The sequence below is a fragment of the Elephantulus edwardii genome, unplaced genomic scaffold (assembly GCF_000299155.1).
Source record: "Elephantulus edwardii isolate Elephantulus edwardi_28Jun2011 unplaced genomic scaffold, EleEdw1.0 scaffold00029, whole genome shotgun sequence".
NCBI lineage: Eukaryota > Metazoa > Chordata > Mammalia > Macroscelidea > Macroscelididae > Elephantulus > Elephantulus edwardii.
The window spans coordinates 11,652,397-11,665,176 of record NW_006399779.1 but is presented as its reverse complement, the minus strand read 5'-3'; the positions used below and the strand labels follow the sequence as shown (position 1 = coordinate 11,665,176).

Genomic DNA, 12,780 nt, shown 5'->3' with positions numbered 1-12,780 from the left:
TTAAAATTTTTTTAAAGCTTGGAGCTTCTATGAAGAGTATCATTATGCTTCTACTTGGCTTCACTATTCTATCCTGATTGAGGGGGGAAATGTATGGCCTGACAGAGCTTGATTCTCTGAATATACATTTTTCATCAGGAAGAATGAAATATTCACATGTGTTTGGCTTCTATTCAGCTGGATTGTTTTGGCAGCCATATTTCATCCTGGTGCAATATGTAAAATCCCTTCACCTCTATAAAATAGAGGAGAGAGCAGATTTATCTGTGCACATTAATAAATTTATTGAGTGGTCAAAACGATAGCAAAGTTAGGTCAGCTGAAGCCACCCAAGCCCAATATATTCATTGGTATAATGATCTAGAAGGACAAAGTCATGCAGAGAGGTGAAAAGGAGCAAAGGGTTTAATTTGCAAGTAATGTTGGAAGAGCGTCAAGGACTCTCCTTCAAAGGGTCACTATGAGTTGCCTGCGACTCGACAGCACTTAACAACAACAACAACAACAACAACAATGTTGGAAAAGAGGAGTCAACATTTCTGAGCAGCTGCGGTGAACAGTCCTTTGCCCTCCTGCTATTCTGACCCCATTTTCAGATAAGAAAACTGAGCCTCAGAGAGGCTAGACATTTCTGAAGTCATTTCTAAGAACTACAAGGTCCAAGTCAGCTCCCAAGTTAACACATGAGTGACAATGCATTCATTCACACACATGAAAGTATTTGTCAGAAGAATGAGGAATTATCTAAACTCAGGATAAATGACTATTACATAACGTAAATGTCAGGAAGAGTAGAAACCCATTAAAAAGGCTTCTGGTTTGCTTTTGTACTGTCACGTTTGTGTCAGATATGAGCGCATCGGCTTGAGATGAGTCCACACAGACATGAGTCTAGCTCAGTGCCCAACAGCTGGGGAGTCTGGTGTTCACGTGCAGTTCCCAAAGCCCTCAGTGACTTCCTCATAACCCAGGTTGGGCGGGGTGGTCCTGGTGCCTTATCTGCCTCTTGACTGCATTCTCCTCTCTCAATGGCCTCTTTGCTGAGTCTCAGACCTTTTAAGAACCTCCTACTTATGTCAAGAAGACAAAGATTCTCACCACTGGGCCAACTGGCAGCATCAGGATGGATGGTGAAGAGATTGAGATTGTTCACAGCTTTAGTTTGCTTGGCTCCACAGTCAACACTCTCGGCACCAGCAGCCAGGAAATTAGAAGACGTATTGCCATGGGAAAGTCTGCTGTTAGGGACCTCTCCAAAGTACTGAAAAGCAATGGTGTCTCTTTGGAGACTAAGGTGCGTCTGATACAGGCCATGTTCTTTGCTATCACTTGTTATGCATCAGAGAGTTGGACAATAACTAAGGAGGATAGAAGAATTGATACCTTTGAGCTTTGGTGCTGGAGAAGAGTATTGAGGGTACCATGGACTGCTAGGAAAACAAACAGATTCATCCTGGAAAGGGTCAAACTGGGCTGCTCCTTGGAGGCAAGGATTCTAAGGCTCTGTCTAACATACTTTGGACATATTGCAAGGAGGGACAGGTCCTTGCAGAGGGACATCATGCTTGGTAGGGTGGAGGGACAGCACAGAAGGGGAAGGCCCCCTATGAGGTGGACTGATTCAGTGATAGGGGTAATCGGGATGGGTGTGTCGGAGACGGTGCGATTGGCACAGGACAGAGCAGAGTTTATGGCCTTTGCTCTTCCCTTCTCCTGGACCTCATTCCTAGATGTCCTCAGGGATCATTTCTTCCCTCGCACTCTTCCTTCAGAGCATCACCCAGAGATGCCTTCCTCTGTGAGTCTCCCTGACTGACTGTAACTTAAAACGCAGCCGTTACCTCCCTGGTGTCCCCAGCCCTTCCCTGCCTCCTTTTCTTTACACAAATAGCATGCTCATTAGGTTTTATTTCTTTCAAACCACACAACCCCGTGAGCATTACTTTCCTATGCGCATGGTAGGTGAGCAGGTTGCTTTGGGTACATAATATGCAAACAAGTGCTAGTAATTTGTTTTGCTTATCTGATTTGCACACTACAGAATGTCAGCTCCAAGCGGGCAGAGTTTTGGGGTTATTGTTTGGGGTTTTTTTTTGTGTGCTTATGTTCCCCTGTACCTCCAAGTCCCTAAAACAGTGCCTGGTATGTAGTTGTTGTTACACGCCATCAAGTCACCTGAGGTTCATAGTGATCCTATGTACAGCAGCTCTGAAGCCTGCTCTGTCCTGAGCTAGTCTCACTGACTCTGACACACCTACCCCTACTGACACAGTTACTGTGTCAAGCCATCTCATCCAGGGTCTCTCCACCCTTCTGAGCATGATGACCTTCTCCAGGGACCAGTCCCTCCTGGCCACAAGCCCAAAGTATTTGTTACATCCTCAAAAAAAATATGTTGAAAGAATGTGAGGTCCTTCTCTAAGGGTCAGCTTTTTATGGGAGAAATATTTGATGGCCACGTGAGGAAACCGACATATGCTGCTCTGTGGGGAGACTTTTCCTCTAGAAGCCAACTGACCTCCCTAAGGGTGTCATATCAAACCCACAGAGATTAAAACCTCCATCTAAAAGGCAGCCTTTCTAAGAAATCAAACACTGTACCACCACTCAGAGGTAGAGAGGTCAAACGGCCACACCTACTACTACTTCAGGCTTAGAACAGGGTTTTAGAAGGCACTGGAGCCCACAGAGTGTTAATTTGCTCCATTCACAGGGAAAGGTGTTTGCTCCACACTGTGTGTTTCTATTCAAAGTGCTGACTCAATATTATCAGGAGAAAATAGGATTCTAAAAAAAAAAATAAAATAAAATCTCTAACCCTCCTCTCTCTGATTGGCTTGTCTCTTTTCATCTGCTCTTCAAGAACAGAAATCTATAAAGAGGATGCAGCAAGATAGCTGAAATCAGAAGCTGACCAGAGAGCGTGACAGAGCCAAAAAGGAAGAGACAGGGAGGTTCAAAGGAAAAGAATCTTGGTTAAAAAAAAAAAAGAGAGAGAGATGATTTAAAAATCAAGAACACAGAGGGCAAATACCATTCATAAGCACTGAAGAAGTGAAAGTCACTTAGGAAGAAGGAAGAGGACAAAAGGGAAGGACAAGCCAGGTAGTTAGGCTCTCAAGAAGCTTGGAAATCAACTGGGAAATCAATGAGCAAGTATCTTCCATGTCCACCCAACCTCTAAACCCCTTACTTCCTAGCCCCTTCCCCACACACAGTCCTCCCTTATAACCTCCCAACTCATGGACCATCACAGGACCCTTACTTAACTTTCACATCTTCTGCCTCCTTCCATCCTGACCCTTCACAGTCACTGTTGACAATTACTGTCATGTGTCATCAAGTTGGAACTGACTCCAGAGCTGACCCTCTAGTAGGTTTTCAGAGACTGGATTTGAACCATGTGCCTTTGAGTTGGAAGATAACCTCCTTACCAGTAAGCCACAAGAGTGTCCTCTCTTGATAAATAACCTCTATACCTTGCTTGCTAAAAGTGAGGAGGACTTGAAGCACTTGTTTAAGGAATTGATCAAGGAATTCAGCCTTCCATATGGATTGTATCTGAGTGTCAAGAAAACAAAGATTCTTACCACTGGGCTGACAGGCAACTTCATGATGGATGGAGAGGAGATTGAAACTGTCAACAGTTTCATTTTGTTTGGATCCACAATTAACCCACTTGGTATCAGCAGTCGGGCAATAAGCAGATGCACTGCACTGGGAAAATCTGCAGTTAGGGAACTCTCCAAATTATTGAAGAGTAATGATGTCAGTTTAAGAACTAAGATGTGTCTGATTCAGGCCATGGTCTTACCAATCACTTGCTTTGCATCTGAGAGCTGGATAGTGAATAAGGATGACAGAAAAAGAATTGATGCTTTTTGGCTGTGATGTTGGAGAAGAGCACTGAACATCCCATGAATCCAAAAGAACAAACAGATAGGTCTTGAAGAGGGTGCAGCCGGAGTGCTCTTCGGAGGCAAGAATGACGAGGCTTCACCTCACATACTTTGGACATGTTGCTAGGAGCGTCTATCCCTTGGAGAGGGACATGATGCTGAGAAGGGTGGATGGTTCGGCCTAAGAAAGGAAGGCTCTCAACTAGGTGTACAGATATGATGACTGTCGTAATGGGCTCTTGTGTGTTGGGAAGGATGAGGATGACACAAGATAGAACAGGGTTCAGATCTTTTATTCATAGGGTTGCTACGAGTTGTACTCGACTTGACAGCACCTAGTAACAACAACAACAAATGGAAAGAAGCTGCATTGCAATCCCAAAGGCATGGGTTTGAACCCACCAGCTGCCCCATAAGAGGATGGGAAATTTCTTCCCATGTGATTTACTGCCTTTGAAAACCCATTGGAAGGTCAGCTATGAGCTGATGACATAAAACAACAACACACAAACAAATAAGGTGCAATTCCAGTGCAATTCTGCTGTAACTCAGACATCCCCAACAGCTCCACACATCCAATTGCATAATGATCACATTCCTTGTCTTGATATTCAGAGCTCGAGTCTCCAGTCAAGACAATTTTCTAATTCCATCTGCTCTTCCACATAACTGCTGAGGGGAATTTGAATCACCTGGTGATTTTCACCTGCACATTTTCACTCATGGTTCAGCCTCTTTAAAGAACACCAGGCCCTCCTCTCCCTTGGCAGAAACCTCTGAGTGTAACACAGTGAAGAGCACAGGTTCAAATCAAGTCGATCCAGATTCATAACTTGGCTACGGAAATCCTAGCTCTGTCAGATGCTCAGTATTTTGACTTTCTTGAGCCTTGATATCTTCATTTGTAATTTGGAGTGGAATCAAGTCTTCTCCAATGAAAGTAGGAAATGAGAAAATCTACATAATGCATGCAAGGAGGGTAGTCAAAGAAGGAGCTATTCAACTATTCATTTACTATGATTTCTCTACAAACACTTTCCAGCTGCCCCATACAATGCAATGTCTCCACTGATTTATATCATTTGCCTTCTATCAGCACTTCCTTACATAGGACCCTTCATACTTATGGAACTTCCTCCCTTTCCTCTCCCTCTAGCTCTTGCTCCATTTTTCATGTTCTCCAGCACCCAGCCCAGTCCATGGAGGATTCTATAAATGTTTATTCGATCAAATGATCTTTAATCCCCCCTAGCATACAAATAGCATTTCAGCCACAGTGATTTTTCACAGATACTCACTAGATTATATCAAGGAGGAACAGTAGGTAGGGCCTGGAGGCCAAGCAATATTAACTACCATCATTCTAATATCCAAAATAGCCCTTTCCCCAAAAATTAATTGCTCTAAGTCACACAGGAAACACAAAAGACTGATTTAAGAATCTTCCAGAATAGAGATGTTTAGCTCTAGGTTCGTCAATGTGAGTACGGGGACTCACTTTGAGTCTCAGAAGACATTTAATGGTGGCATTGGAAAATAACGAATTAGAAGTGCGTCCCCTTACGGTCAGCTTGCAGAAGGACAACGTGATGCAGGGTCAAGGCCATCCTCTGGGAGTCGATGGTGCTCAGGATCTTGGCGGCCGCAGTCCCCAGCAAAGGTTTTCCATTGTAGAGGGTGTAGTAAGTCAGCTCCGCAGGGTCCTTTGGTCCTGGCACACGCTGCATCTTCACCATCTTTGAGAAAACAGAGAGGCCATGTTTACAGGGCATATGGCATCAACCTTACATTTGACCTTGACTCACTCCTGCCAGCAGTGGGCTCTCTCTCCAAACCGCTGAAGCCTTCCGTGGCTACATGGACACACAAAGTATATTTCAGAGGTCAATCTTTGCATGCCGCCCTAACACAACACTTCAGGAAGCCTGGTTGTGGATGGGAGAGGAGACTGTAGGAGAAAGAGACTGAAAACATGAACATCTGAACAATAAAAAAACCTCAAACCACAACACTCCCAGGTTGGGGAAGAAACACTGGAGCTCTGATGTTTTCCGGCTTCCACTCAGGGCTTTGACCTCAATTAAAAATAGGCCGCTGCATTAAATCAGGACATGTTAGGTTAGTCTCAAACATGATTTTTAATTTTATATTCCTGCAACTGCCAAGAAGGGGGGAAAAATTAATGTATATGCCTGTAACTCAAAAGATGTCTGATAAAAACAGTACTTCGGGACATAATGTTCTTTTTCTAAATTAACATGTGTTATCTTTCCACATTTTAAAAGTTACACACATTTACTTCAAAAACATTAAAAATCAAGCAAAGCGTGCAGAATTGCAATAAAATAATAATCACACACAAACCTATCACAAGCTAATTATTGGTATCATTATGGAGTATTTGTTCTATTCATTATTTTTCATACTTAAATCTTTTTACAAATTATTGCACGCTGTACATATCATATAGGCAACTCTGGTGGCCTAGTGGCAAGAAGCTGCACTGTCATCTCAAAGGCACATGGTTTGAGGCCATCGCTGCACCGTAGGAGAAGGATGGGTAATCTCCGGTGTAATTAAGTGCCTCTGAAAACCCACTGGAGGGTCAGCTATGGATTGGTTCTGACTCTACGGCACACAAATAACAACAACAATATATGGAGATCTGGTGGCCTAGTAGTAAGAAGCTGTACTGCAATCCTGAAGGCACTTGGTTCCCATCCACCAGCTGCTTCAAGGGAGAAAGATGGGCAAACTCTTCCCACGTGATTAACAGCCACTGAAAACCCACCAGGGGGTCAGTTCTGACTAGATGGCATGCAATAACAACAACAACAACATATACAGTATCGTATCTGGCTGTTTTTACCTATACTGTTAAGAGATCTTAAATATAACAACAACACAAATGTTAATTTCTACACCATCTTTCAGTGCATACCTCATAAGCCTATGTAACAACTTCGTGATTACTTAGCATATTACTCATTTTCAGCTTTAACTAACACTTTATAAACACCATGCTCACTACCCATAGCTATTGAGCTCATTCTGATCCACAGCAACCCTCCATCAGGTCTGTGTCTGTAAATCGTTCTGGGAGGAGAGACCACTCTCTGAGTAGTTGCTGGATTCAAACTGCTCTACCTTTTGGTTATTATATGCTGTCACGTTGAAACCAACTCATAATTGACCCTCTAGTGGGTTTTCTGAAGCTGTAAGTTGCACAGAAGGAGACTGTTTCCCCCAATTCCCCCTTAGAATAACTGATGGATTCAATTCACATGTCTTTGGGTTGGCAGTGCAATTCCTTGCCCACCAGGCCACCAGAGCTCTCTGACCTTTTAGCTAATAGCACCATACCTCTAGAGTTCCTGAAGAATCCATACATTTTTATACCTATTTGGAATCCCACTGTACATAAAATATACTTAATCAAACCTTTGTTTTGCACATTTAGATTGTGATTAACCTTTCAATACTGTTATTAAAAACTGATAAACATTATAGTACAAAGCATTTGTCAAAATACATACTACAAAATATGAGATTAATAGGCTATAAAAGATATTTTAAAATACCTTTTACAACAAAGTTGTTCATAACAGCAAAAAAAGGAAAGTCAGTCATAGTAAAATGTACAAGTGAGTTATGACATAGTCACACAACAAAATATAATAGTGCAGTGATAATAAATTAACAGCTACTATTCATATCTATATATGTGAATGCAGAAGCCTGGTGTTGAGCAAAAGAAAGACACCACAGCATATAAAATTTAAAAATAGACAAACTGAATGGTAGACTATTTAGGGATACACATGTGGGTGTGAAAAACTACTCAGAAAATGTAAGAATGATTTAAAACACAATTCAAAAACACATTGAGCTCTCAGAAAAAGGAAGCATAACCAGAGGACACATATAAAGTGGGCCTCCAGAGTAAATACGGTAAAGGTAATATTTTTATCCTTCGAGCTATAGGTTTTAAAATTAATGTTCTTTTTAAAAAAAGTAATGTGCTTTAAGCTAGTATTTTTATACATGTTATCAATACGCTATTAAATAAAAAATAGATATTACAACTCAATAAAAAATGGACAAAAGATCATAACATTCACAAAAGAAAATAACTGAAATAACTAAGCACATAAAAGTTTGCTAAACATCAAGAAACTGCAAATGAAAACCACAGTGAGACAACATTATACAATGACCAGAATGGCTAAAACTAAAGACACTACCAACCGCTGAAGAGGACTGGAGCAACTGGAACTACACACCCTGGGGAGAAGATGTACGATGAAAATGATCTGGCAGTCTCTCCGAGGACTAATATATACTAACTATGAATTAGCAATTCCATGCCTATTTACTAAAGAGGAACAAAAATGTATGGTCATAAAAAGATTGATGGAAGAAATGTTCACAGTAACTTTATTTAAAATAGGTAAATCCTGGGAAAAGCTCAAGTGTCTTTCAGCAGAAGAATGTATACACAAACTACAGCGTATTCATTCAAGGAAAGATTATTCAGTGGTAAAAAAAATACACTGGCTAATTCAATGACTGATGAATTTAAAAAACCCTGCCCAATCAAAAAAGCACTACATAAAATTACATATTGTATGTAGTATTTATATGAAGTATATACTATCTACAGTATTTTTATGAAGTACACCCAATATAGTATTTGCATTTATATTCCATTTGTATAAAGTGCTTTCAATTCCAACTTTTCAGTTGCAATAATCACAGTTTAGATAAACCTCACTGGCTATAAGTGAAATTAATTTATAGTTACATATTATCAAATATAAAACAATAACCTGTAATAGAGTCTCAATTAGGAATATACAGATCTACATTATATAATTAGAACATTTTTTCCTGTACATTTGAAAGTACTCCCAATAAAATGTTAGTGGAAAATAGATATTAAAAACAAGGTTCTTTCAGACATTTAAATTTAGAAAGCAGCATATTGAGCAAAGTTAAGATTTCTCTGCTGCAAGTATTTTTAGACATTTTCGGATGCATATATGCTCTGGATCTTAAGGAGGGGAGAGGAGGTGTGAATTTACCTCAACTGATGTGACCAGGAGCTATTCGCATCAGGACTTCTCACAGGGTCATTTTCTGGATACTATCTGAGAAGCACAGCCCTCAGCCATACATATCTGTCTACCTCTGGGTATCCAAGATGAGTCCCTAGGAGTAAATCTGGTGCCTTCTGGAAGGCTTGTGGTGGCTCAACTGATTTCTACAATTGTCTCCCAATTTACTGTATTTTAAAGTATCCATTTCACTGTATCCTCACCAACACTGGATAGTACCATTTTTCTAATCCTCAGAGGAGGCAAAAAGGACATCATGTTAACATTGGCATTACTTTGATGGAACTCTGGTGGTCTAGTGGGTAAGCAGCTGTGCTGCCAACCCAAAGGCAAGTGGTTTAAATCCACCAGCAGCTCCATTAGACAAAGATGGTTAATCTCCTCCTGTGTGATTTACAGCCTCTGAAACCCGCTGGAGGATCAGCTAAGTTTCTGTTTACACTCATGCAAATGAGGTTTTATTATAAATGGAGTTACATATTTTAAAATGTTGGTTAGCCATATGCATTTATTTTTAGGATTAATTTTATCACCCAACATATCAACCAGAGAAATATCTTCAAATCTACATATTCCTGAAGATAGCTCAGCTTTTCAAATTATGTGGGTCCTGAAGAAAGGCCTCTCTGGGTAGAAAGATGATGGAAGCTGTGTAGAATGAATTTTACTCAGGGAAGCCTGGACATGTTATTAATTTTCCTAGTGGGAAAGAACAACCAGGCAGAGGGTGAGCGAGCTCTCAAATATCTAAGAATGTCACTCTATTTAGATTTAACAGCAAATAGCTTGTATCAAGCTTTCTCCAAGGGTGAAGCTAGAAGGTGATCTTCATCTTCTGTAAATTAGGGATTTGTAGAGTCAAAGGCCCTGTTTCGGACCTTCCCAGCAGTTACAGGGACAGAGTGTACCAAACACTTAGAAAAAACGAGGCAAAGAACATTTCTTTCAGACACAGTGTGTTAGGCTTCTTCACCTTCCCCTTCTCATTATTGTCAAGTCATAGCTGGTCCTCCATCAGATCTGTGAGGCTTTAAGACTGTCCATACTTGTCCCAAAGGAGTCACTGATGGATTCAAACTGCCAGAGAAGCATGGCCTTTAGGTTAGCAGCACAACTAGTTTACAAATAACACCATGTTTGCTTGTTAGTTCTTTTCCCTCCTCAGCTGAGGCAAATCCCATTTCACACCTGAGTCCTAGAAACTTCCTTCTTTTCATTTGAAGAACTGTAAATGTCACAGGTCGAATGGAAGAGAGGATCCTAGAATGCAAAACTAACCTTTGCTTTGCCTTATAATGAGGTTACTGGAGACCACGAAAGGCTTGCAAATTCACAACAACATCTAATAGGGCAAGAAGCCAAATTCACCAACTGTGAAAGGAGCGACCTGGTGGAGTCTCATTAGGGCATCCTAAGTTACATGGGGAAGTTTTATCCCAGAAGACAGGGCTTGTTTGTATTTGAAGACTGCTTCAGAACCAGATCTCCAGGCAGACTGTATGAACATCTACAAACCCAAACCATATCCACTGCCATCAAATCAGTTGCAAATCACAGTGACCGTCCATGGAGTTTCCAAGGCAGTAAAACCTTATGGAAGGTGAATGCCTAGCATTCTCTCATGGAGCCCCAGGAGTATATGAAGCACCCCGCTCCGGTTAGCCGCTTGACACTGTGCTCCTGGGGCTCCTTTAAAATGCTCCCTTGTGGATAGTGGGACCACCTAGTGGTAAGAAGCTGCACTGCAATCCCAAAGGCACATGGTTCAAATCCACCAACTGCTCAGCAGAAAGATGGGCGATCTCTTCCTGTGAGATTTACTGCTTCTGAAAACCCATTGGAGGGTCTTCTATGAGTCAGTTCTGGCACACTAAAGCAACAGACAATGGGATGTATTGTATGTCTGTTATGGTTAAGTTAGACTCCTGATGTGGTCAGTTTTCAAGGGTTCACACCTCAGTGTGGTCCACCGGATTCCTACTAGGAAGTTCACATTTCAGCGACATGTATCTTGCTACTTAGATCTTTACCACTTAAGAAGTGTTAGAAATGGGATCTCATTAGAAAAACTTGTAGTATTCAAGATAGTAGTATTCAATTAGATGGGTGAGACTATTATAGAATAACTCTCTCCCCCCTTTGCGTGACTAGATATGACTCAAACTAAAGGAAACTCATTGTGTGGAGATGACTCTTCGTCAATCCTCCATTGGGTTTCTGAGGCTGTAAATCACATGGAAGGAGACTGATGGAAGGAGACTGTCCATCTTTCTCCTTGGAGCTCTTGTTGGTGGATTCTAACTGCATTTGGATTAGCAGCACAACTCCCCACAAACTAGACAACCAGCATCCCCTGGACATAAAACTGTTGTTGGGTACCATGGAGTCAGAACCGACTCATAGCTGATCCTCCAATACCTTTTCAGAGGCAGTAAATTGCACAGGAGATTAATCATATTTCTCCTGCAGAACAACTGGTAGATCAGAGATGTGAACTATATGCCTTTGGGTTGACAGAGCAGCTCCTTACCTCTAGGCCACCAGAGCTCTCTAGACATAAGACTAGAGAGGCTTAAAGCCTCTACCCTTGGAAATGACTACAGTCTCAATTGGGTGCCCTCAGGAACACACCCTGAAGAAGTAAGCGCTTCGCTGAGGAGCAATGGTTCAGTTGGGATGTACAGGGAATTGACAAGAAGGCAAGGAGGGGGAAGGGGCCGGTAGAGATGCGGTATTAAGTGGGCTATCACCATGTGTGACTACAGCTAAATGCACAGGAACGCTCTGGAAATGAAATACAACGCACTTGAGCACTTTCCCGGCCACAGGATGAGGAGAATTCTGGAGGATGTTCTATGGAGCCCTGCTAGTGTAGTGGTGGGCTATTAACCAAACGATCACTGGTTTGAACCTGCCAGCCATTCTGCAGGAGAAAGAGGAAGTGGTCTTTGCACCTTAAGATTTACAGACACAGAAACCTGGTGGAGAATTTCCGTGACTTGGGACTGACTTGACAGCTGTGGCCTCAGGCTTTTGTTTGCTTTACAGAATGTGGAAACTGGGGCATTTATGCTCCTGTGTTTACCAGTCATTGGTTAATTCCTGGGCACTTCTGGCCAACCATGGTGAGAGCAAAGTGGGTTCTGGTATCTCAAGAGTCACCCTCAAATTAAGATGGAGCTGCTGGCTGTTGCTGGAAGTCTGCCCAGCATGCATGGAAATGCTAAAGCAATGTGTGCAGAACACGAATATCATCTGCTCCCTATGGGCTCTCATGCCCAGTGGTAAACCAGGAGGTTTCTGCTTGCTAAATTTGAGTAAATAACAGGCCCCTACACCTAGAGTATTAGTGTATCTTCCATGAGTTGTTTTTTTAAAAAAACCTCCAAACTCACTGTTCACGACTCAAGCCTCTTCTGATTCATAGCAACCCTCCACTTGGTCCTGAGGTTATACATTTTAAAGGACAGAAACTGCCCATTTTTCTCCCAAGAAGAAATTCAACTGCTGTTGAATCTGAACCATTGGCTATGACAAGCCTTTGAGTTAGAAGCACAATGTGATATGAACTATGTCATCAAAGTACCCTCTCCTCCTAATTCACAGTATTGAAAGGGGAAACCCAGTTGCTGTTGAGCTGATTGCGACTTTTGGAGACTCCACATGTGTGGAACAGAACTGCACTCATAGGGCTTTCAAGGCTGTCACCTGTTAGATGTAGACTGCCAGGCCTTTCTTCCAAGGCACTTCTGGGCAGGCTCAAG

At 41.9% G+C, this 12,780-nt stretch overlaps 1 protein-coding gene across 1 annotated transcript in view; it reads right to left on the bottom strand.

The window, feature by feature from the left end:
- Window positions 1-12,780, bottom strand: part of KIAA1549L (KIAA1549-like ortholog) — a 153,486-nt gene that overhangs the window by 110,297 nt on the left and 30,409 nt on the right. Inside the window, 1 exon segment of the mRNA XM_006903627.1 lies at window positions 5,464-5,635. Coding sequence (XP_006903689.1) covers window positions 5,464-5,635 — 172 coding nt within the window.